The sequence below is a fragment of the Pygocentrus nattereri genome, chromosome 14 (genome assembly GCF_015220715.1).
Source record: "Pygocentrus nattereri isolate fPygNat1 chromosome 14, fPygNat1.pri, whole genome shotgun sequence".
Taxonomy (NCBI): domain Eukaryota; kingdom Metazoa; phylum Chordata; class Actinopteri; order Characiformes; family Serrasalmidae; genus Pygocentrus; species Pygocentrus nattereri.
In genome coordinates, this window is record NC_051224.1 from 13410001 (window position 1) to 13432318 (window position 22318).

The following is a 22318-nucleotide window of genomic DNA, read 5'->3' on the forward strand; positions in this document are numbered from 1 at the left end:
CAGCCCACAGCTCTTTATCCCTATAGTAAATTAATGCCCGCGCATTTTACACGGTTTGCTTTTTACGTGTTTACACTGCGCTCACTGCACTGCGCTCACTGCACTTACGGCCAGAGTTTGTTTGCGTCTGTGCACCATGACAACAGAACAGGCGCGCAGGCAGCCCGTTTTTTCCCACCCGATTTCTGACGAACCCTACTTTTGACTAGACCATGTCAGTATATATTAATCCCCCGTGGTTATGAACTATGCCGTGAGTTTTAAGTAATAGCCCATCATGACGCTAGAAATTCCTCCAGTCGAATACCAGTAGGCTACGTTTGCCGGAATACGCGTGGGGGAAAACTAATCCCCTGTAGCGGCGGAGTATCAGGACTGATCTCGAGTTTGGCCTACAAGCAGTAGCAGGAATGGCGTGGACAGAGCCGACCCAGCCACAGTTTCAGTCGGACGACTGGTCAAACATCAACATCGTTCAACAACCAGTGAGTTCCCTTTCTGTGGATAAAAATCTTTAAGCCTGCTAGTTACAAAAACGTTAATAACGATAGCAAGGCGACAGATTCGCATAAGAGGTGAGTTTTGTTTTGTATCCTAGTATTCTTTAACAAGTTTACTGTGCCATAACTACTTACTCGTATGATCTAACTTTACTCTAACTGGTTTACTCTAACTTGTATACTCTAACTAGTTTAACTAGTATACTCTGCATAGTATACTCTAACCAGTTTACTCTCTAACTAGTACACTCTAGTTAAACTAGTACACTTTAGTACAGCCCCAATTCCAATGAAGTTGGGACATTGTGTAAAACATAAATAAAAACAGAATACGATGATTTGCAAATCCTTTTGAACCTATATTCAATTGAATACACTACAAAGACAAGATATTTAATGTTCAAATGGATAAACTTTATTGTTGTTTGCAAATATTCACTCATTTTGAATTTGATGCCTGCAACACAAAGAAGTTGGGACAGGGCAACAAAAGGCTGGGAAAGTTGAGGAATGCTCAAAAAAAACCTTTTTGGAACATTCCACAGGTGAACAGGTTAATTGGAAACAGGTGAGTGTCATGATTGGGTATAAAGGGAGCATTCCTGAAAGGCTCAGTCGTTTACAAGCAAGGATGGGGCGAGGTTCACCACTTTGTGAACAGCTGCGTGAACAAATAGTCCAACAGTTTAAGAACAACGTTTCTCAACGTGCAATTGCAAGGAATTTAGGGATTTCATCATCTACAGTCCATAATATCATCAAAAGATTGAGAGAATCTGGAGAAATCTCTGCAAGTAAGCAGCAAGACAGAAAACCAACATTGAATGCCCGTGACCTTCGATCCCTCAGGCGGCACTGCATTAAAAACCCACATCATTCTGTGACGGATATTCCCACATGGGCTCAGGAACACTTCAGAAAACCATTGTTAGTGAACACAGTTCGTCGCTCCATCTACAAGTGCAAGTTAAAACTCTGCCATGCAAAGTGAAAGCCATGTATCAACAACACCCAGAAACGCTGCCGGCTTCTCTGGGCTCGAGCTCATCTGAGATGGACAGACGCAGTGGAAAAGTGTCCTGTGGTCACACATTTCAAATTGTTTTTGGAAATCATGGACGTCGTGTCCTCCGGGCCAAAGAGGAAAAGGACTGTCGGATTGTTATCAGCGCAAAGTTCAAAAGCCAGCATCTCTGATGGTATGGGGGTGTGTTAGTGTCCATGGCATGGGTAACCTGCACATCTGTGAAGGCACCATTAATGCTGAAAGGTACATACAGGTTTTGGAGCAACATCTGCTGCCATCCAAGCGACGTCTTTTTCAGGGACGTCCCTGCTTATTTCAGCAAGATAATGCCTTATCTTACAAGCCACATTCTGCACGTGTTACAACAGCGTGGCTTCTTAGTAAAAGAGTGTGGGTACTAGACTGGCCTGCCTGCATTCCAGACTTGTCTCCCATTGAAAATGTGTGGTGCGTTATGAAGCGCAAAATACGACAACGGAGACCCCGGTCTGTTGAGCAAATGAAGTTGTACATCAAGCAAGAATGGGAAAGAATTCAACAAAGCTTCAAAAATTAGTGTGCTCAGTTCCCAAACACTTATTGCGTGTTGTTAAAAGGAAAGGTGATGTAACACAGTGGTAAACATGCCCCTGTTCCAACTTCTTTGGAACGTGGTGCAGGCATCAAATTCAAAATGAGTGAATATTTGCAAAAAACATCTTGTCTTTGTAGTGTATTCAATTGAATATAGGTTGAAAAGGATTTGCAAATCATTGTATTCTGTTTTTATTTATGTTTTACACAACGTCCCAACATTGGAATTGGGGTTGTATAACTAGCATACTGTAACTCACTAGTCTAGTCTCTCAATAGTTTTCTCACTATTCTAGCTAGTATAACCTAAGTAGTGTACTCTACTATAAATAATATAGTTTAACTAGAATACTCTAACTAGTATATTCTACCTAGTTTACTCTGACTAGTTTACTCTACTATTACTACTATTCTCTAGCTGGTTTACTATACTCTAACTAGTATACTATACTAGTATACTCTAACTAGTATAGTGTAATGAGTTTACTAGTTTAATCTAACTAGCACTCTCACTAGTATCCTGTAAATAATTAGTCTACTATAACTAGTATACTCTTACAAGTTTACTCTATTCAAGCTAGTATTCTCTAACTAATTCATTCTAGTCTATTCTATTCTTACTAATGTTCTCTCACTGGTTCACTCTACTTTAACTAGTGTATTGGACTCTAACTAGTATACTCTAAGCTGTTTACTGTACTCTAACTGGTATGCTTGAACTAGTTTACTCTACTATAATTAGTTCACTCGAATTAGTCTACGCTATTCTAACTCGAATTAGTTTACGCTATTCTATTCTAACTAGTACACTCTAACTAGTTTACCTTATACTAACTAGATTACACTGGTATACTCTACTCTAATTAGTATACTCTAATTGGCTTACTCTATCACAGGATATCACAGGGATTTCTAATGGCCCTACAACATACTGTATTTGTGTAATGAACTGATGAACAAAAGCATGAAAACAATATATGAAATTGTGAGTTCTGGCATAAGACAACAAGGCTGAAGGACATTATGCTGCTGTACTGCATATTATGACAAATACCATATTAAACTCTTATTTTTTGCTGGAATACAAAAAACAACGCACATTTGACATTTGTTTGTTCCTTGTGGAAGGCAAATATTTAGCCTATTAAAAAAAGAAGCTAGATCTGAACTACATACCAGAGAACTCAGTACTCCTAAGTGAAGCTGTTTTTGTATGTCTCTCTTCCACAGCCTCCTCAGCCTGTGACACTTTTCCAGCAGCTCCCTGCAGCAGTGGCTTCACCAGTGCCCTCTGTACGCCCAGGACACATCAGAGAGGGTACGATACACACCCCCCCCCCCCCCCCCCCCCCCACACACACACACAGCAGAGAGGGTACGACACACCACACACACACACACACACACACACACTAAAGCCATTTTCTGAACTCACTACTGTAAGGCACTGGAGTCATATTGTCCATGTAACCAGCAGAGAGCCAGTAATAAAATGAAATTTCTTGGCTTTGTCATGTTGAAATAAGCATGGACATCCCTGAAAAAGATGGCAGATAAAAGCCAGCACATATTACTCTAAAATGTGTTCAGTGTTAATAGTGCATTCACAGATGTGCAAATTACCATGGGGACCAATATGAGCACACACCATGACAGACTCTGGCTTTTGAACTTTACACAGGTAACATCTGGATGGTCCTTTACTGCTTTGGCCCAGAGAACACAATGTCCATATTTTCAGTTGGAAAGTTGGACTCGTCAATATATATCAGTTTTATCATGCTGATATTTGCTGTGCTTATTTGTGGTCATAAATGCTTTTCCTACTTTTGACAGTGTCTATTCACTAATCAGATATTTTTATGGATAGGTTTGACTGTATTTGAATTAATGCTGGAGTAGGTAACCTGTAGTAAATAACTATGCTCTGACAGTAGTACATCAGACAGATAATCTGTGAAAAAAACAGGCACCCTTTGACTTCACCTAGTGCTCCTAATGCCATTTGAAAGAATCCACTGTGCCCTAATCAAAACTACCAATCAGAGGCAGATAAAACAAGGGTAAACATCAGAGCTGCCTTTCAGAATCAGATACCAAGTTGGCCACATTTCTCTTTAACATGTAATTACCCTTGCTAGAAGACTGGCATCAGGAACGGTATCATAGTGCTGTTGATTCCAACACAACTTCGAGATTCAGGTCAGATCAAAACTGGCATATTTTTTGTTTTGATTTCCGGCAATGCAAGATCCATTCATGAATTTGAATTAAATCGGTATCTTAATAATTGAATAGTTAAGTAACAAATACTTGGTTCACCAGTTGGGTATGAAATCATTTAGCTGAATGCTGAATTGTGTTCTGCAGCAGTGCTCTGTCTAGTGCTCCTGAGGTAGGGAGTAGTGATTAAGAGATCATTTTGAGCCCAGCGTGAGTCATGGTTGAGGCACTGTTCTAAAGGAAGGCTTGAGGAAATGATGAGACAAAAAGCCACAGCATGAGACCTGCAATGTTTGACCAGACGCTCCTGATACCACAGCTCAGTCAACGTGTACTCCTCCAGTACATCCATAGGGATGCACTGTGGAGGCCTAGTGAACAAGACTGAAAAGGATAAACAGTGCCCTAGATTTCTGGAAAAGGATACATGTCACCCTCACTCTGTCCAGACTTGCCAGGTGTGTGTGTGGAAAGCCCAGACGCTGAGGGCATAGAATGCATTACTCAGACAGGTCAGTGTGGGTTGCGCAGTGACTGAAGTAATGCAGTATTGAGCCATACTTGACATCAGTAAGTGAACATAGAGACTTTAGAAAAAGTTGAAGAGCTTATAAGATGTTATTACAAAGTAATTAAAAAATGTAATTCAGTAAAAGTCTTTTAATCTCTCCAAACCCAGTCTGCTTCGCTTAACTGTAATGACGCTTAAAGGCAACATTTTTTGTCTGTTTATCATTATTGGGGCAGGGCATCTGTTAAGCCATTACTGTAATACAGAATGCGAGTCATTTTTTCTTTTACAAAGAATGCATGTAGACATGTAGAGTGGTGCACAATATAGCTATTTTGTTTTCTTCCTAAATATGTTTAAAACACTTGAGCAAATTTAATCGTTTTTAATTCAAGCCGCCTGCATATTGATGCTACAAATGTAAACGTTAACTTTGTTTCCGGCCACTACAATCTGTAAACAAAATGTCTGAGCAAATGCTACTTCAACAGATTTTGCTAAAATGTCTGATAAATTGGTGTAAACACGATCACAGCTGCAGTAGGTGGGATTGAAGAGAGTCTTGAAAATTTGACCGAGTACAACTTCCAGGTCCCTCCACCTCCGCTGTGCTCCAGCCCTGCCTCCAAAGCCCCTCCCTACAGAAAAAGCTGCCATGCACACCCAGGGTAGCAACCATGGCAACTAGCACACACATGTCAGTGGTTAGACATTTGTGGGATAACAGGAAATGTCATTCATGGTGCTTCATAAGCAGTAAACTACTTAGGAAAACAATTAGCTGTGAGAGCACAGGCACACATAAAAATCAGGACAAACACTTATCTGGTACGACTGTCTGGGCACTTGGCGTAGATATTTTCAGCAAGTAGCCCAAATGCAGCATCACGGTAATTTGACATCTGCTATAGAGTGTTACTGTAATCATTAACATCTCAGCTTTGTGATGTATTTATTTATTTATTTTCAAATGAAATCAAATAAAACATTAATCTAGTTAGAGTCATGTAGGTTTTGTTGCCCAGTGTGACCAAAAGCCATCCATGTTGGCATGAAGTGATCACTTGACTGACAAGCAAGAAAGCCAACATTCTTTTTTTAATTACATGCAGGGGCAGGTGATTATTCAAAAACAGACCCACAAAACAACAATAATCACATAATGGGATAATGAGAAAAGTCCACGTCTACATGAGTCAGGCAATAAAGGGATTTCGGCTTTGCAACCCACCAGTAAACTCACAAAAGAAGAAGGATGTGATATAAAATTGACACAAAATCTGGCTACATTTGTGGATTACATTTCCAGAAAACCCATTTACTGAGATAAAATCTATTATCGGATTTCATAAATTCTGATAACAGCCTGAATCTGATCTAAGAAATAAGAGTACGCTGTTAATATGGCCACTTAAATAATAGAATAACTGTCAAAATCTAATAATGATCATAATTGGTGGGCTGGGGCAGGTTTTGTAAATGCACTCAGTGTTGTGAACAGTGGCACAATGGCCACTGGGACTGGGTCTGGAAAGAGCTTTTAAAGATTATATGCTGTAATTTTCAAAAACATCTTTTTCCAATAAATATCTTTAAGTGAAACCTCAGTGCTGTCATTGTAGCTATCATTTAGCTTTATAGATGAATTATTATTTTAGCTGCCATTTAATTTGCAACATATTACAAACAAAGTGAAGCATGTATGACTGTTCATTTTTACTTCATGCAGAACAATTTACTTTCTTCTGTTATATTACAGTCTCAACCACTATATCACTCAAAATGTCCATCACTACTAACTTTCTCAGCATTGTGTTGAAGTTCAGCATTTGGTTGCATACAACACGGTGTGTCTTATGGGTATTCTGTTTCAACAAGGGTTTGTTTGACTGCACATTATACAACAGTTGCTAAGCAACAAGTTTGACAGGTGTAGGCGATGCTCAAGCCATTTGAACATTTTTACTTCTTACTTTGCGCAGAAATGGACACTTTTAAGTCGATTTTGGTCAGACTCTGAAGATGAGAGTGCACTAAATTCCCAAACTCATCACCACTGAGAAAGATTTTCAATCGACAGCTGTGACAGAAGAATACGTAAACAACCTGGAATTAGCCAGAAATTAACCAAATACCATTCAACAAATAAAATGGGCTGTAAAATGCCTTACAGACTGGCTGGAACAAAACAAAATTAATATTGAACTAGCAAAAATTTACACAACAGAGTTAAACTTGATATCGCAGCAGTTTTATGGCTCAGTCTGTACTTAAGAATGCGAGGCTTACAGCATACATTGCAACAAGTGAGTGGATTTCGCTAGCAACAAGCTGCTTGTTAAGGAACTGCAATTTAGCGGAAGGAATTGCTGACATTAAAACATTAAATGCAGAGGTCATGAGTTAACTGTTGTGTAAAAACAATAGAACACTTGAGGTTGTGTGGTGCATGGCCATAGTTTTGAATACATCTCACACTGCTGAACCCTTTAGCTCAGTTACAGAAGCAAAGACATGCATGTAGTTCTGCTAACACATGGCTTTGCTGCCAGTAGAGCAGAGGTCCTTATGTTTAGTCCTGGGCACTGTTTCAAGCATTCACTGCCGTGACACATCTGAGCCAGATCATTAGTTAACCATCACCCTTCTTGAGTTGCCTCAGGCGTGTTGGGACAGCAAATAGTTGAAACAATAGTTATGATGGGGAGTGGATCTGAGTTGAGAAGTGTTGCTATAGGTAATGAAAGCTGCTCATAATACATCATTTGACAGAGGGCCTGAATGAGCTTAGACTGAAAAAACTGCTTTGCATTCATTTGCCATAAAAAAAAATGCCAAATGCCATTTGGTTTAGACGTGTACAGAGATTTTCCAAGTAACCAATATGCAAACTGCATTGAGTAAATAGTCACTGTCGTAACACGTCTTGCCTGTTGAGATTAGTAACTTCACAGAAATTTCAGAGAGAGAATTGTCACTGTCAATGTATATTAATGTAACAAGAGTGTACTCGTTCAATTCTATATCATTTTGGATCATTTCTATTCGTCCGTTTATCATTTTCACACAATGTAAAGAGTAGCTTGTGTTTTTAATGGTGTAAAAATATAATGAAGTCTTGAAGTTCTAATATGATGGTTATGAGGTTTTCATAGTGATAAAATTCAAAGTACTGCTCTTTTTTTGGTATAATCTTTGATTTCACTACACTATAGAGTACAATGTGCACTATAGATATTTTGTAAAACGATGATTGTGGCTTTATCACACAGTCTGCCCCACACAACCTAAAGAAATATGAACAAATAGCGCTATCTAGTGGATGCCAGTGGTTATTGTGTCCATTGGTAAGACTTATCAGCTACTCGGTCTCCAGCTACAGATACATTGCGCAGTTTTCTCTGCATTTGCATGTGTGTTTATGCATTTGTGTGTATGTGTGTGTGGGTGGGTGAGAGTACAGACCTGGTGGAGCTGATGATGATGCAGAATGCGCAAATGCACCAGGTCTTCATGAACAACATGACCATGTCTGCTCTCAGCATGTTCGGCTACACGCAAACGCCTGAGGTAAATAAAACTGACATGGAGATATGAGCACCATGAACATTTAGATTACCAGACAGCATAACATTATGACCACCTCCTTATTTCTGTGCTCACTGGCCATTTTATCAGCTCCACTTACTATATAGGTGCACTTTGTAGTTCTTCAGTTACAGACTGTAGTCCATCTGTTTCTCTGTTACTTTGTTAGCCCCCTTTTACCCTGTTCTTCAGCGTTCAGGACCCCCATGGACCCTTACAGTGCAGGTATTATTTGGGTGGTGGATCATTCTCAGCACTGCAGTAACACTGACGTGGTGGTGGTGTGTTAGTGTGTGTTGCACTGGTCTGAGTGGATCAGACACAGCAGTGCTGCTGGAGTTTTTAAACACTGTATCCACTCACTGTCTGCGCTATTAGACACTCCTAACTTGTCAGTCTACCTTGTAGATGTAAAGTCAGAAATGATGGTTCATCTGCTGCTGCACAGTTTGTGTTGGTCATCCTTTAGTCCTTCATCAGTTGTCACAGGACACTGCCCAAAGGACGCTGCTGGCTAGATATTTTTGGCTGGTGGACTATTGCTGTGTCTCATCCACTCAGACCACCGCAACACACACTGACACACCACGACATCAGTGTTACTGCAGTGCTGAAAGAAAACTGAAAGAAGCATCATTACTGAGTCAGGAGAAAATAACACTGCTGTGAGTTGCCCTATAAAGGCCGAAAAAGTCATTTAAAAGTCAGAGGCGTTGGGTCGGACGACGTCATACATCTTCTGTGTTACTGTCACATACATAGGCTCAAAATGAAGGTCCAGCACACGAAGATAAATGTGATATAGATTGAAAGTTTAGAATCTGCACTTACAACAGAGTTTTTTTCACTTGTTTCAACAAAATTTAAGCACAGGTGATGCACAGTGGGGAACCTAGGAAAGTTGATGTATGACTTACTTTGTAACAGCATACAGGTCCAGCTGCACCAGCTGAAAATGATCCAGAGGTGTATCATCACTACTACCCTTATTCCCCTGGCTTATCTCACCCTGTGTGGATGCCTTCTCTGGGCGAGCCTCAGATGTCTCAGCTCCAGAATATTTCGAGCTTTCAAGACCTCCCTCACCCTCCACACACCATCCATACTCAACACAGAGACAGGTAAGAATCAAACATGATCTAAGAACTTGTCAAGTTTAAAATGATTTGTGTACTACAAAAATGCGCAAAATGACAACGGATACAAAAAATGCACGCACGTTCCACATTAATGTAACACCCCTTGTACGCACACACACAAACTCATTTGAGTTCTGTTATGCAGAAGAGTTGTGCCGCCACCGCCACCTCCCAGTGCAACTGGAACTGTTGGCACTGATGTGCCTCCTGCTACAGGTACACACATATGATAATTGCCTCTGCCATCTACATAGTACACCAGGGTACTGAAGCCCATTCCTGCCTGATAGCTTGCTCTTCACCCTCTTTCTCTATTTCTTGCAGCAATATGTAAACATTTTGACTTAATATCTTAAAATATGACTTATTGTCTCAAAGATTTGACTTTTGTTGAATTATTTAGTTATTAGTTATTTGTTAGTTATTAGTTATTAATTATATGTCCAAAAATATCTTATTTTCTCATAATGTTTTATGCAGAATTTTAACTTTTAGATTTTGAGTTATTGAGACTTTTAATGTACAAAAAAGATTTTTGAGCACCTCAGCTTTGAGATACTATGTTAAAAAAATCAATTTTCCATATAAAAACATCTCTTGCTCTTTTTCTCTCTCTCTCTCTCTCTCTCTCTCTCACTTTGTTAGAGTATTATGAAGCAGAAAGGAGGCAACATGGAACAGAAGAGACATAGAACTGATACAAACCAAGTCAGATTAACCAGGATCTAAACAATTACACAGTGCAAAATAATGCACTAAATTTAGTAATGCATTCAATTTATGTGATTTGTACATGGATGGAATACAGTATATAACACAGTTCTGTCATTCAGTTTAATTACATCTTGCACTAATTGTATATATAGTGTACTTCTTTCATGTGGAAAGGAGAATCAAGTCAGTTTAATGGATTGTTTTTAACGCTACAGTTAATCAGCTCTCAGTGTCAGCAGTACAAACTACTGCTAAAACCTCACACAGAGTCAGTACAACAGCAGGCTAGTTTGAAAGACCATGCCCACGAAAACATGCCTCTTTGTCATTCTGGTGTTTGGGAAATATAGATACTTTTTGGACAGGCGCCTCTTAGTCTACACATATTAATCGCATTAGCCACAGTATATTATTACAGTGATAGTTATATATTAAATATATAGATATATTTAAACAAACTTGTTATTTAATGTGAGTTTACTGAGTAATAAAGTCTCATGGCTCTGTTGTACACTGTCTTCATTCCTCCCACACATACTCAGATTTAAGCAGAATATAACATCAATTCACCAGCAGGTGGAGGTGTTTACATTCAGAACTAGTAAGTGTTGTAAGCAGTGATCTTCACTAGTCTAACACACACCAAGCCAACTAGCCTAAACAAACAGATATAGTGTGAAGTTTAAAAAGGCATTCTTCTCACAACAGTGACTCAGATACACCACTGGCATTTCTAATACAAAGACACTGTGTAACTGACACATAGCAGTGCTGTTCAAAAGCACTGGAAACTGTTTGATTGCTAATAAGCCCCCTTATGGAGAATTTTACACCTGCAAAATGTGAATGATTGAGTTAGTTAGGTGACACTTTATTTTGAGTCACCCTTTTGAATGAAACAAACACTCAGTGGACTCTCAGGAGCATGTCAAAATCATATAAGGGTTAGGATTAAGGTCAGGATTATGATTCGGCTTTGGGTTGAGGTTAAGGTTAGGCTTGAGATTAGGGCCAGGGTTAGGGTAAGTACTGGGTGAGGTTGGGTAAGGTTAGGTTACATATTAACATTACATGTACTTAATGTAAGTAATGTATCAACAGACAAGATATTTACTTCAATGTATCCAGATGCTTCACTATTGCTACTTCACTGATAAGTTCTTGATGTGTTACTGATAATCTGTTGAGAGTTTATTAATCATTTACAAAGGGCCACTTATACATGCTCTGAAAAATGAATTATTGTTCGATATGTATACATATCACAATAAATGTCAAACCATTATTTCTTCAAGTTTGAAGGCTGATTTTTGCTCCTGGGTAGTTAATCGCTGTTTTAAACTATCTTTTATGGTCAACACTCACCAAACAGTGGAACATTTCACAAACGTGTCATGGGAGTGTGGGAGAAAGTTTCTGGTGAGCCAAAAATGGTGAGCTGTTCAAAAGCACGACCACAGTTTTTGTAATTATTTCAGTCATAATTTAAGAAAGAAAAGATTATTTTTAGCTGTCTGGTGGCGAGCGCTCGGCTATCCTGTTACAAATGCTAAACATGTGACCAACAACAGTGCTAAACTGTTCAGTTTCTCAACAACTTCAACTTAGTACAAGACAGCAAACATTTACTGGCTCAGTACGTCTGTGATGGATCACACAGCCTAACCAGCCTCACTCCTGCTGCACCCATATCAGAGCACATCGCAGTATTCAAACACCAGCTAGCGACGACTGGATTTCTCTGTTCTATCATAGTAGTTTAAGGGGTGAACTGAAATATATCTACACCAGTGAAACTGAGTCCTCCTTTTAGGTACGTTTAAACTTAAAGCTGTGCTCTTGTGTCGTGTTTGATCTACAGTATCATCAATTCGCTGTGCTGTGCGAGTGAAGGAGCACAGCTTCAAGTTAACCAGCTGCTAAAAACAGCTAGCATGGAAAGATAGCATTCTCCACTCTCTAGTACCTCACAGCTTCCTCAGTTTGCTTTCATTTAAATTGGGGTTGTAACCGACATGAGCTCACTTCTTTCTTTTACTGTCATTGCTTGGGGATGCACTAATACTAAAATATGATTTTTTGATGGCACTGTAGTTGTGAGGGTTGTGATTGTGATTTAACGCTGCTAAAGCTTGTTAGGATGTACAATAGGATGTAGCAGGGCTTTCTCTGAACATGGAAGTGTGAGAATGGTGTATTATATTGAAGATTTTTTAACCTTTCTTATCGCTCTATCGAGGAAAATTGATATCACGTTAATTATCATTATCGTTTTATCGACCTAGCCCTTCCTGCAAGCCTCAATTGGTCAGTTGACTCATCTTGATGAAGGGCAACTTTCCCTGTAAACAGACACCATGTTGAGCAATATGAGCTTTCCTATTAATTTTCCAACCAGTGACCTGTCTCCTCCTTTACAATAACTCTGCTACCAAATTCTGAATAATAGGTAAATCAGAAATTAAAGCTTGTTCATTGTTGTGCTGTTATTTGTGTTACTGTTAATACACACGTTGCATATAAATCATGTCACCACCACACAACCTCTAGAGAAGGAAGTTTCATATGTACATGTGGACAGTAAATTTAGTGCTTACATGATGTTGCGAGCTAGAGCAGGACAAAATATGGCCTAGAAACTTTCAGAGTGATCAATGGAGCGAATATAGCTTTATACAGAAGCTTAAGAATATACATAATACAATAAACAATAATGAATATCGTAAAACAGAGAGTAAAAATGGAATGCCATTGCGTGGTCTGTTCTATGAAAGGTAGTAAAATGTACATTTACATACGTTTACACCTGTGACCAGCAGAGGTCAGTAAGCAGAACTTTAGCTGTGAGGATGAGTCAGAGGTTATAAGTATCCTAGTGTTTCTGTCTGAAATCTGGGAGACAGTAAAGGAGGAGAGAGGAGAGGACGCTGGGGAAGAAGAGGTGGGGAGACTGAGATTAGCAGTGGGTGAAATGAGAGAAGGAGCATGAACATCAAAGGAGGAGAGTGAGAGGTCAGAAGAGTGAATGTTTGACATTCATGTGGCTTTATGTAGAAAAAAACAGAATTTTTTCCCATTTTCCCACCTCTTTTTACTCAAATTTGCCTATATTGTGCCCCAGTGAAACACTCCTTGTAACTTCACTGTGAGTGGGTGGAGCAAGACATATGTAGGTTGAATGCTCATTTTTTTACAACATACTAAATCCAGTTAATTGTTCTGAGTTCTAGATGACTTATGCCACACTTACTTGTCTGCAGTTTTAGGTGTCCAGCATGTCCATATTTATAATTATACTCAAATTAGACATGTATTTTGGAATAGAAGTGAAACAAATCATGTGTTCATTTGCTAAATTAAGGGAGATATTACCACTCAAGTATGTTTGAAAGAGAGGAAACTGGCTATTATAATAAAGAAAGGATGCAAGTTGCATTATTTGAATATTAGATTCACTGTAAATCTGCAACACATGAAGCAACAATGCATTATTTGAATGTACTACTGGTTCAAATGTATGTATGTAAACTACAGCTGTCGCAAGTGGTATTAAAACTAGTGTAAACCAGTTTACACCACAGTTGGCTTGATGCTAGTAGAACATTGCAAACCCAATAGGGAAGCTAGCAGAAATTATATGTGTTGTAACAATGATAGTTAAATAAAAATGCTTCCAAAGTGAATGGTTAACATGTGGAGAGAAGAAAATATTCAGGAGTGTTATGCAAGAATGGTTTAATGTAACTCTGCTAGCAATCAATCATTTTTTTAATATATCAGTAATCTGATTACTGTCTATTTTTAGAACTATACTGCAGTATTTACTTCTTATGTATCATGATTATGTAATGCTGTTACATGTATTGTATCACTAGTCAAGTCAAGTAAATTAATAGAATGGAGAAGGATACATGAAGTTTTTCCTGAAATTTTAGGCCTATTTATGTATTTATTTATTTACTTATTTATTTATTAATCAATTAAGCTTTTCACGCTTTGCATAGTCAATGGGTGGTTAAGATTAACGAAACGGCACATGGACTGGATGTTTGACACTTCATACTCTATTCAGCAAAACAATGTCGTGATTTTTAGCTGTACAAAACCTGGAAAGTAAGTAGCATCTACAAGGAAGTTATTACTGAGAAAATGAACATGGCCATGGTATTTTGGGTGTGTTCTGCTTTGAGTGTAGGATGGAAGAATTGTTGATCTACCGAATGGTGGTTTTATATAAACTGCAAACTTTATCTGTAACATAGTTTAGTACACACACCACACACCATGCAACGTGACAGAGGTTTGGGCATCTCATCAAATGAAATCTAAAACTGGTTGATGTGGACAAATAACCAAACAAACCACAAGAGCGACCGAGTGCTCAGGTTTCTCAGAACTTAATGTGTCATTAGGCAGTTTTAACCTTTCAGTCACATGTTGAGTCCAGCACTTCTGCAGGGACAGTGTGTGTGTGTGTGTGTGTGTGTGTGATGACTTGTATTGCATAACAGAGTCTGCTGTGATAAAGACACATCTCTCATCACTGAGAGACACACACACACACACACTCTCTCATTCCATATTCCTTGTGTGAGTTTGAGGTGTGGGCCATGGATAGTTTAGCAGAGAATCAGAGGTCAGACTCTGTGTAATCAGTAATTAAACACACACATGTTGAAACTCGTGCGCGCGCACACACACACACACACACACACACAGGGATACACACTGCCAGCTTGTGTTTTACACAATAAGTACCGTCATATGCAAAAGTTTGGGCTTGTTTTTGGTGATTTTCTAAAAGCTTATGCCAGCAGTCATCGGGGGCGGAAAGCAGAAAACACCCTGGACAGGTTGTCAATTCATCACAGGGCAGACACCCAAACAAATATATCCACACACTCATTTACATGTAGGGGTAATTTAACATCTCATTCACATGTAGGGGCAATTTAGTATCTCCCCCATCAACTGTCAGACTAATTTTGCACCCCTGTATATAAAATCGAGCTGGTTGCAGATAAATGCATACAATAATCACAATTTGCTCATCAACAGTTACAGGTACCGCAGTCCATTATGTCTGAGGTTATGATGGCTAACTACTGTAGAGTAAGTAGACACAAAATGACACTGAACATTAAAGCATCTGTCATGACAATCAGCAGTAATAGTAAGTTGACACTTATATACCTGAACATAATGCCTCTGATCTGAGATCAATTGTCTAGATCAAAATCGCTTTGTCAATTCCACTTTGAGTTCCAAGTGGCTAATATGTTATCTTGTTTTAAAGGGCTCATTTAATGGAAAACAGCATGTTAAAGTCTTATCCATGCAATCACAAATCTAGTATTTTAATGACTTTGCTTTTCACCAACACTTTGTTGGTGTTACTGAGGACAATTCATTCTTAGAGTAAATGGTAATCACATTATAGGCTAGGGCTGAGTTCAGTAATATGAACCTTTACAGGGAAACATCTGTTTAATATGTATATTAAATATTATTCTGTTTTGCTAAATAGTAAATAATGCTGTAGGATGTAGAATGTAAACATTGTTGAAGTTTTAAATGCACCATTTACTCCTGAGTCCATTCTGTTGCCATCTGTTTTGGTCAATGTAGTACTAAATAAATGATTTATTTTTATTTGTTATGCATTTCTGCTTTGTGTTTAATTGTATTTTTTATTATGGGTAAAGTTACTTACTACTCTGCTTCCCCAGAAGTACTCTTAACATGACTGGGTATGTGTGTGTGTTTGTGTGTGTTGTCAGGGACTGATAGATGTATCTGTTACTCTGGTTATATAAGAGCTCTGCTGGGCACTTTGTTGATATGAGGATCCACATGTGCGCATGCCTCATTCTGTTAAATACCCAAATGAAAGATCTCTTATGGCCTTCTCTAGGGTCATGTATTATTTGCACCAGTGGCCTCCAGCCCTGTTCCTTAAGAACTATCCTTCCTGTGGAGTTTGGTTCCAACCTGTATCCATAAGCATCGCCACCCCTCCAATACATCTCCAGTACATCTGATCAGCCAAACAGGGACTTGCAAAAAGGTTGATTAGCTTTGCCTGGTTGGAACTAGGTTCCACAGGAAGGCAGCTCTCCATGATCAGGGTCTGAGACTGATTTCCATGAATGGCCTTCATTATGTGAAAATGTGTCTAAATCAGTTACAGTCAATATACAGTAAAGTCAGCGATCACATCACTCTTCATTTAATTTCTAATAAACAGACCTCAAATATGCTATTCATTCAAGTAAGTTATTCATTTGTCAGGAAAAATGACACAAAGGCCTCAGCATTTTCCCGTTATCACAGCTTCTGCCCTTTTCAGGGCTCTTGCTGTCAGATTTTCAAAGCAGTCTGCAGGGATATTTTTCACACCTGCCTGCAAAGTTCAGTCTTGGACACTGGTTGCATTTTCTGCTCCTAATACTCCAAGTAATCCTGTGCTATTGAGGTCTGGACTCTGGAGTGGTCAGTTCATCATGCTGAGAACACCAGCAGCTACTCTGTTTTCTTTTTTGTCCATTTTTTGTCCATTTAGCATTTTTTAAGTCCATTTTTAAAAATTCACTTTTATTTGACTTTTGCTTTCCTTAAGGAAGTGGATTATTATATTTACTTAGAAATATCTCCTGAACATGAATCATTTGTACGTGATTGCCATTTTGACTGGATACTACTGTACTTGTCAATCAAACTGTTTATCTGTAAAACATGAAGTGTAGAGTACACTGTTAGAAATAAAGGTTCCCTGCAGGTACATTTTTCGTTCATCAAGGTACAAACAATATAATTGTACCCTCAAAGGCACAGCACTGGTTTTAAGGTCCAGTTGTGAAGCTTAAACAGGTTTTTCCAGGTGAAAAGTACATATTTGTACTTTTTCATAATCTAACGTTTTAAAATAAGACAGTGAAATAAAAAGGCTGGAGACGAGATGGGATGTGTGGAATAAGTTATACAACTTATAAAATATAATTTTAGTGGATTATAGTACAAGTATGTTCCCTGACTAAAGGTAGGGAGATGGACCCTTGAGGGTACCACCCCAGTGACAAGAGGGGCACTGCTCCAGTGACTGTTACATACCATTATTTCTGAGAGTGTAGTTAATTTTGTAAAGTTAGAAAACTGCTGGTCATAAAAACAGTACATTGAAGAACATTGGAAATAAGTGTGTGTGTGTGTGTGTGTGTGTGTGTGTGTGTGTGTGTGTGTGTGTGTGTGTGTGTGTGTGTGTGTGTGTGTGTGTGTGTGTGTGTGTGTGTGTGTGTGTGTGTGTAAAAGAGAGAGACAGAGAGAGCGAGAGAGACATTTGTGGGGGAATGAAACAACACATAGAAAGATTGAGAACATTCAGGATTAAGAGATCAGAGGGAGAGTACATCTCTCCCTGTCCCTCCCTTCAGTACAAATTCTGTTGATTTAGTTATTAATATCTATTAATATCTTCCCTGTACAGAAATAATGAGACACAGGATTACAGAGAGGCAGCTCTGATTAGAAACAGCCAGGTTGTATGCTTTAATTAAGGGTGCGTGTGTGCTAGAGAGAGAGAGTGCGAGGTACAGCATGTTCAGTAGGACGCTGTTAGCACAAATCTCATTAAAGAGCTATGAGTGATGCAGCAGACAGCATGTGCTGGAGAGTTTCCTTTCCCAGTCACGCTTTACCAGAAGCAATACTTCATCAGCAGCAGGCAAACACCATCCAACACTACTATTAATAGTGTGTTAACATAGTGCTTCATGTGTTCTTCTGCAGGAGCTTGTCACTCTTCACTGTAGGATCTTTAATGTGATTAAGCTATGTTCATACCCATAAAGTCTTTTTTTTTCTATTTCTGTATTTACAGTAATACTGACTTGACCTGTCTATGCTTCGCCCACAAATCTGTTGTTTTGTTACCGCTGTTGTGAGGTTACAAAACATTGGCAAAAATCCCACTGAACACTATTTGAAGCACAGTTTTTTCTCACCATACTAAAATTTAGAGTGTGTTATTTATTAAAAATGATGTTTACGTTGTATATATGTGACAGATGTTGTTGTATCATTAAGCTAATATGAAGATGATGAAAATGGACTTTCGTGTAAAAGAATGTATTTGTGGGTGGAGCATGGATTGATCAATTAATAGAGAAACCTCATCTTTGACCTGACCTGTTTTTGCAAACCATCTCAGGAGTGATTTGCTGACTCAGCACTGCTGTGTGAAAACTCTTTACCAAAGCAGACTACATTTTGCCATAAAGGGCACAAGTTAAGGAAAAAGATTTTTTAAAGGAATTTGATGTAGAATGTAAACATTGTTAAATAGAAGAGTTCATTTGCATTTGCATTTTCATAAATCATGTTTTTATTGTGCATTCCAGGTACTATCAGTCAAATGCTGGGTTGTTTTAATTACGTATAAATCAAATCAACAAAATACAGGGATCTTACAAAATTAACTTTTATTGATTTTATTTTATTTAAGGCTAGTTTTGTTTTGTTTTGTTTTTTTGTCCAATGGTCAATTCATGCTTCAGAGTTAAACAAAGCCATTTAATGGACGGAAGTGCAATATTTAACATTCTTTAACATAAAACAAGCAGGTAAAGATACAAGAGTTGTATTGTCATATGCAAAGCAGAAACAGGCAGTTACACTGTACAATGAAATTCTTATTTTGCTGTGCATCCATTCACCAAATATAATCTTAATATAATCTTAGAAAAAAAAATAGAAAATATAACAATAGCCCTAAAACAATAGTAAAAAGTACAGTTTTATGTGCAAAGTTGAAAGAAAAATGAAAGTTACATGTGTGTATGTGCAAGTACGTAGAGCAGTGGTTCATAAAGTACATGTTGCAAGTAACAGATGTAAACAGTTGGGTAGTGAGAGAGGCATTCACAAGCCTGATGGCCTGTGAATAGAGAGTGTTCATCAGTCTTGTAGTCATTAACAAACACATTATTAAACATCTATAAGATCACACCTCAGAAAACCCTAAGGCTAAATCTCAAATGACTCAGTGCTCCCTATATAGTGCACTATAAACATTGCACTTTATGTCCAGTATGAATTGTGCACATGTGGCTGAATACAACGTGATTCTCTGTTCAGATGTAATAGTCATTATTTTAAAACCTGCTTACTGCACTGTGTAGGGAGAAGGAAGCTATTAGAGATTCTGTCTAAAACAGTTTGTGGCAGTGTGGTGTCAAAACAGATCACTGTTGTTGGAACAAAACCTCATATCTCTGTTTACATTACATTAAAAGTAAAGCTTTTTCTTTTTTATGTGAAGTTATCATTTTGGAGATACAACAGCAGCGATATGTAGCGTTCAGATTGAGCTGTGTGTTAAGAATAACTCACAAGTCAGCTCTTTTTTAAAAGGATGCCGTTTGTTTTGTTTTTTTTTGCAAACGATCTTTTCAACTGTTTACTACCCAGTCCATTCAGTACATATATGGGAAAGTAAAAAGCAAAAGCAGCCTGTTCTGAAATCAAGACATTCACATATATTTAATCTTAAAATTTGCCCAGTTTCTCACCTACTCTAAATGTAGTCGATCAGCCAATAATTTTGCATCTTTACTTTAGAACTGGAGTTACAAAACTAACATTGCTGACAAACACTGGAGCTTTGGTCACTCAAATAGCCCAGATTCTTTGGGCAAAAATAAATCCCCAAAACTTCTCTTAAACTGCTTCCAGGTCTTCATTAAAGTTACGCAAACATGCTGATGTAGCTTAGAGCTCAGCATGACCTACTGTGACCTATAAAAATGAACGAAACTTCCCCAAGAGAGGAACCCATTTCAGACAAACCCTGGTGTTCACAAACAGGACTGTTTTCTGATCAAATTCCTCTGTATTTATGACGATTCTAAATGCACTCCAACTCCTGAGTGGTCTGTGGTCTAAAGTGGCTGCTTGCAGTTTTGTTCATTTTTATATTTTAGATTTTACATTGACAGGTCTTTGCAACCTTAATGAAGACCTGGATGCAGTTTGAGGGGGACATTTTGATGATTTGAGTCCTAGTGTTTACTAGTAATGTTAGCCTCACCACCAAACATAGTTCTGAACTAAATAAGACAAATTTGGACTCCAGACATGTCTTGGCTATTCGACTACATCTGGGGTATTCGGAAAAGTGGGTCTGCAGCAGCCGCCAAATGACAACATTAAGAGTATTCAGGTATTATGAGAAGTTCCCATTTTTGTTCTAATTTTTCACCTTTGTTTACATTCACATTTACATTTATGGCATTTGGCAGACACTCTTATCCAGAGTGACTTACAATTTGATCAGTTTTTTACACAGGTAGGCCAAGGTAGTGTTAGGAGTCTTGCCCAAGGACTCTTATTGGTATAGTGTAGGGTGCTGCCCTGATGGGGGATTGAACCCCAGTCTACAGCGTAGATGGCAGAGGTGTTAACCACTACCACTATCCAACCACTTTTTTGTTGTTTTCATGCCTTTATGCACAACTATAAAGTTATCAGAGCGTGAAATTAAAACTCACCTCAGTTGAGACCTGGAGGCTAACTCCTCCAATGTCAAGTATTTATTTTAAAACATTTTAAGTAAAGTGAACTGTTAAAGAAAGACTGTTGAAGGTCTATCATGCTAACTAGCAAGCTGGCAAACATAAAAGGGAAAGATGCCAAAGGACAGCTAGTCCTGCTCTCCATTGCTCTCACATTCCATTCGTGCCTTCATCTCCACTCTCCCCATCTTGTTTTCCATGATAAACTTCTAATATCAATGAGCCCAGTGTATGACAGCTGGACTCCACTGTTTGAAAAGGCAATGCGGTGGCCTGCGTGTGATGTATGATAATTCAGTTTGTACACTGAGTGTTTGTACTATTTCAGGGCTAAAGCACCTGTTTCTCCCAGTAGAGTTAATACCCCATAGAACAGCTGAGAAAATCTGAATGACCCCATTTTACACATATCTGTCTGTCTGCATTCAGCATATTTTGAGCAACACCGTGACCTCTCAAAGAGGAATTCCATTAAGTTAAAAAAAGGATAAGGGTAAGATGTTAATCAAGCCATCCAGAGGCAGAACTTTTCAAAGCACTGGTATCTGAAGAGGTTTATGTCTCGATAAATGACCTCACAGAAAGTTATTACATTAAGTAGTTATGAATACACAGCCTGAGGCCTGACGTGGTGTTTTATGATAGTTTTAAGGTGAGGTTTTGGCCTGAAACTCTTTTTTTCTTTAATCATTTCAGGTGAAGATGTACTTGTAGGTTGTTCTAAGGCAAATCAGTCTTAGAAATCTATTTTATCAGTATTAACATTACAAGAAATGAGACTTTATTGAAAAGACGTGTTGGGTCACTGGTCATAGTGATAGTATGATAGTAATAAAATGATTGTAAATAAAATGGTGTGGTAAACATTTGTGTGGTAAACATTGCAACCGCTGGTCCTATCAGCACCACTGTAAAGAAAACAGAGTTGCAAGTTTTTGTACTATTTCACATCAAACCACTCTCAATGACTTTATTTGTGTTGCAACCATTAAATTTGGCATCCTAGAACAATTGACATATTTTGTTCATTTTTAAGTGAAAAGAATTTAACACGTCCTCTACACAGAACACACTTGTGCACATTTTAAAGCAGAATTACTGTTTATTTGCTAAATTTAACATATTGGGAAAAAGTAAAACACAAAATGTACATGTACATCAAATTAAGCACATAGCCTTGCAGTTTCGGTAGACAAACACTGGCAGTAGAATGTATCGTACTGATGAGCTCAGTGACTTTAAACAAGGCACTGTCATAGGGTGCCACCTCTGCCACAAGTCAGTTTGTGAGATTTCTGCCTGCTAGATCTGCCCCTGTCGACCATAAGTGTTAGTATTGAGAAATAAAAACAACAAGGAGTAACAACAGCTTAACACGAAGCAGCAGGCTACGCTACCTCATAGGTGCTCAACTGCACAGTGCCTATCCTCTGAATCTCTCACTAAAGAGTTCCAAATTGGCTCTTGAAGCAACA

At 38.4% G+C, this 22318-nt stretch overlaps 1 protein-coding gene across 1 annotated transcript in view; it reads left to right on the plus strand.

Annotated features, from left to right (window-relative positions):
* Positions 1-11327, plus strand: part of LOC108413604 (proline-rich protein 29-like) — an 11433-nt gene extending 106 nt beyond the window's left edge. The window contains exons 1-6 of the mRNA XM_017686215.2: positions 1-485; positions 3331-3418; positions 8298-8404; positions 9350-9543; positions 9707-9777; positions 10207-11327. The exon at positions 1-485 is cut by the window's left edge and continues 106 nt beyond it. Coding sequence (XP_017541704.1) covers positions 411-485; positions 3331-3418; positions 8298-8404; positions 9350-9543; positions 9707-9777; positions 10207-10253 — 582 coding nt within the window. The 5' untranslated portion in view covers positions 1-410 and the 3' untranslated portion in view covers positions 10254-11327. The remainder of the gene's footprint in view (positions 486-3330; positions 3419-8297; positions 8405-9349; positions 9544-9706; positions 9778-10206) is intronic.
* Positions 11328-22318: the final 10991 nt, after the last annotated feature.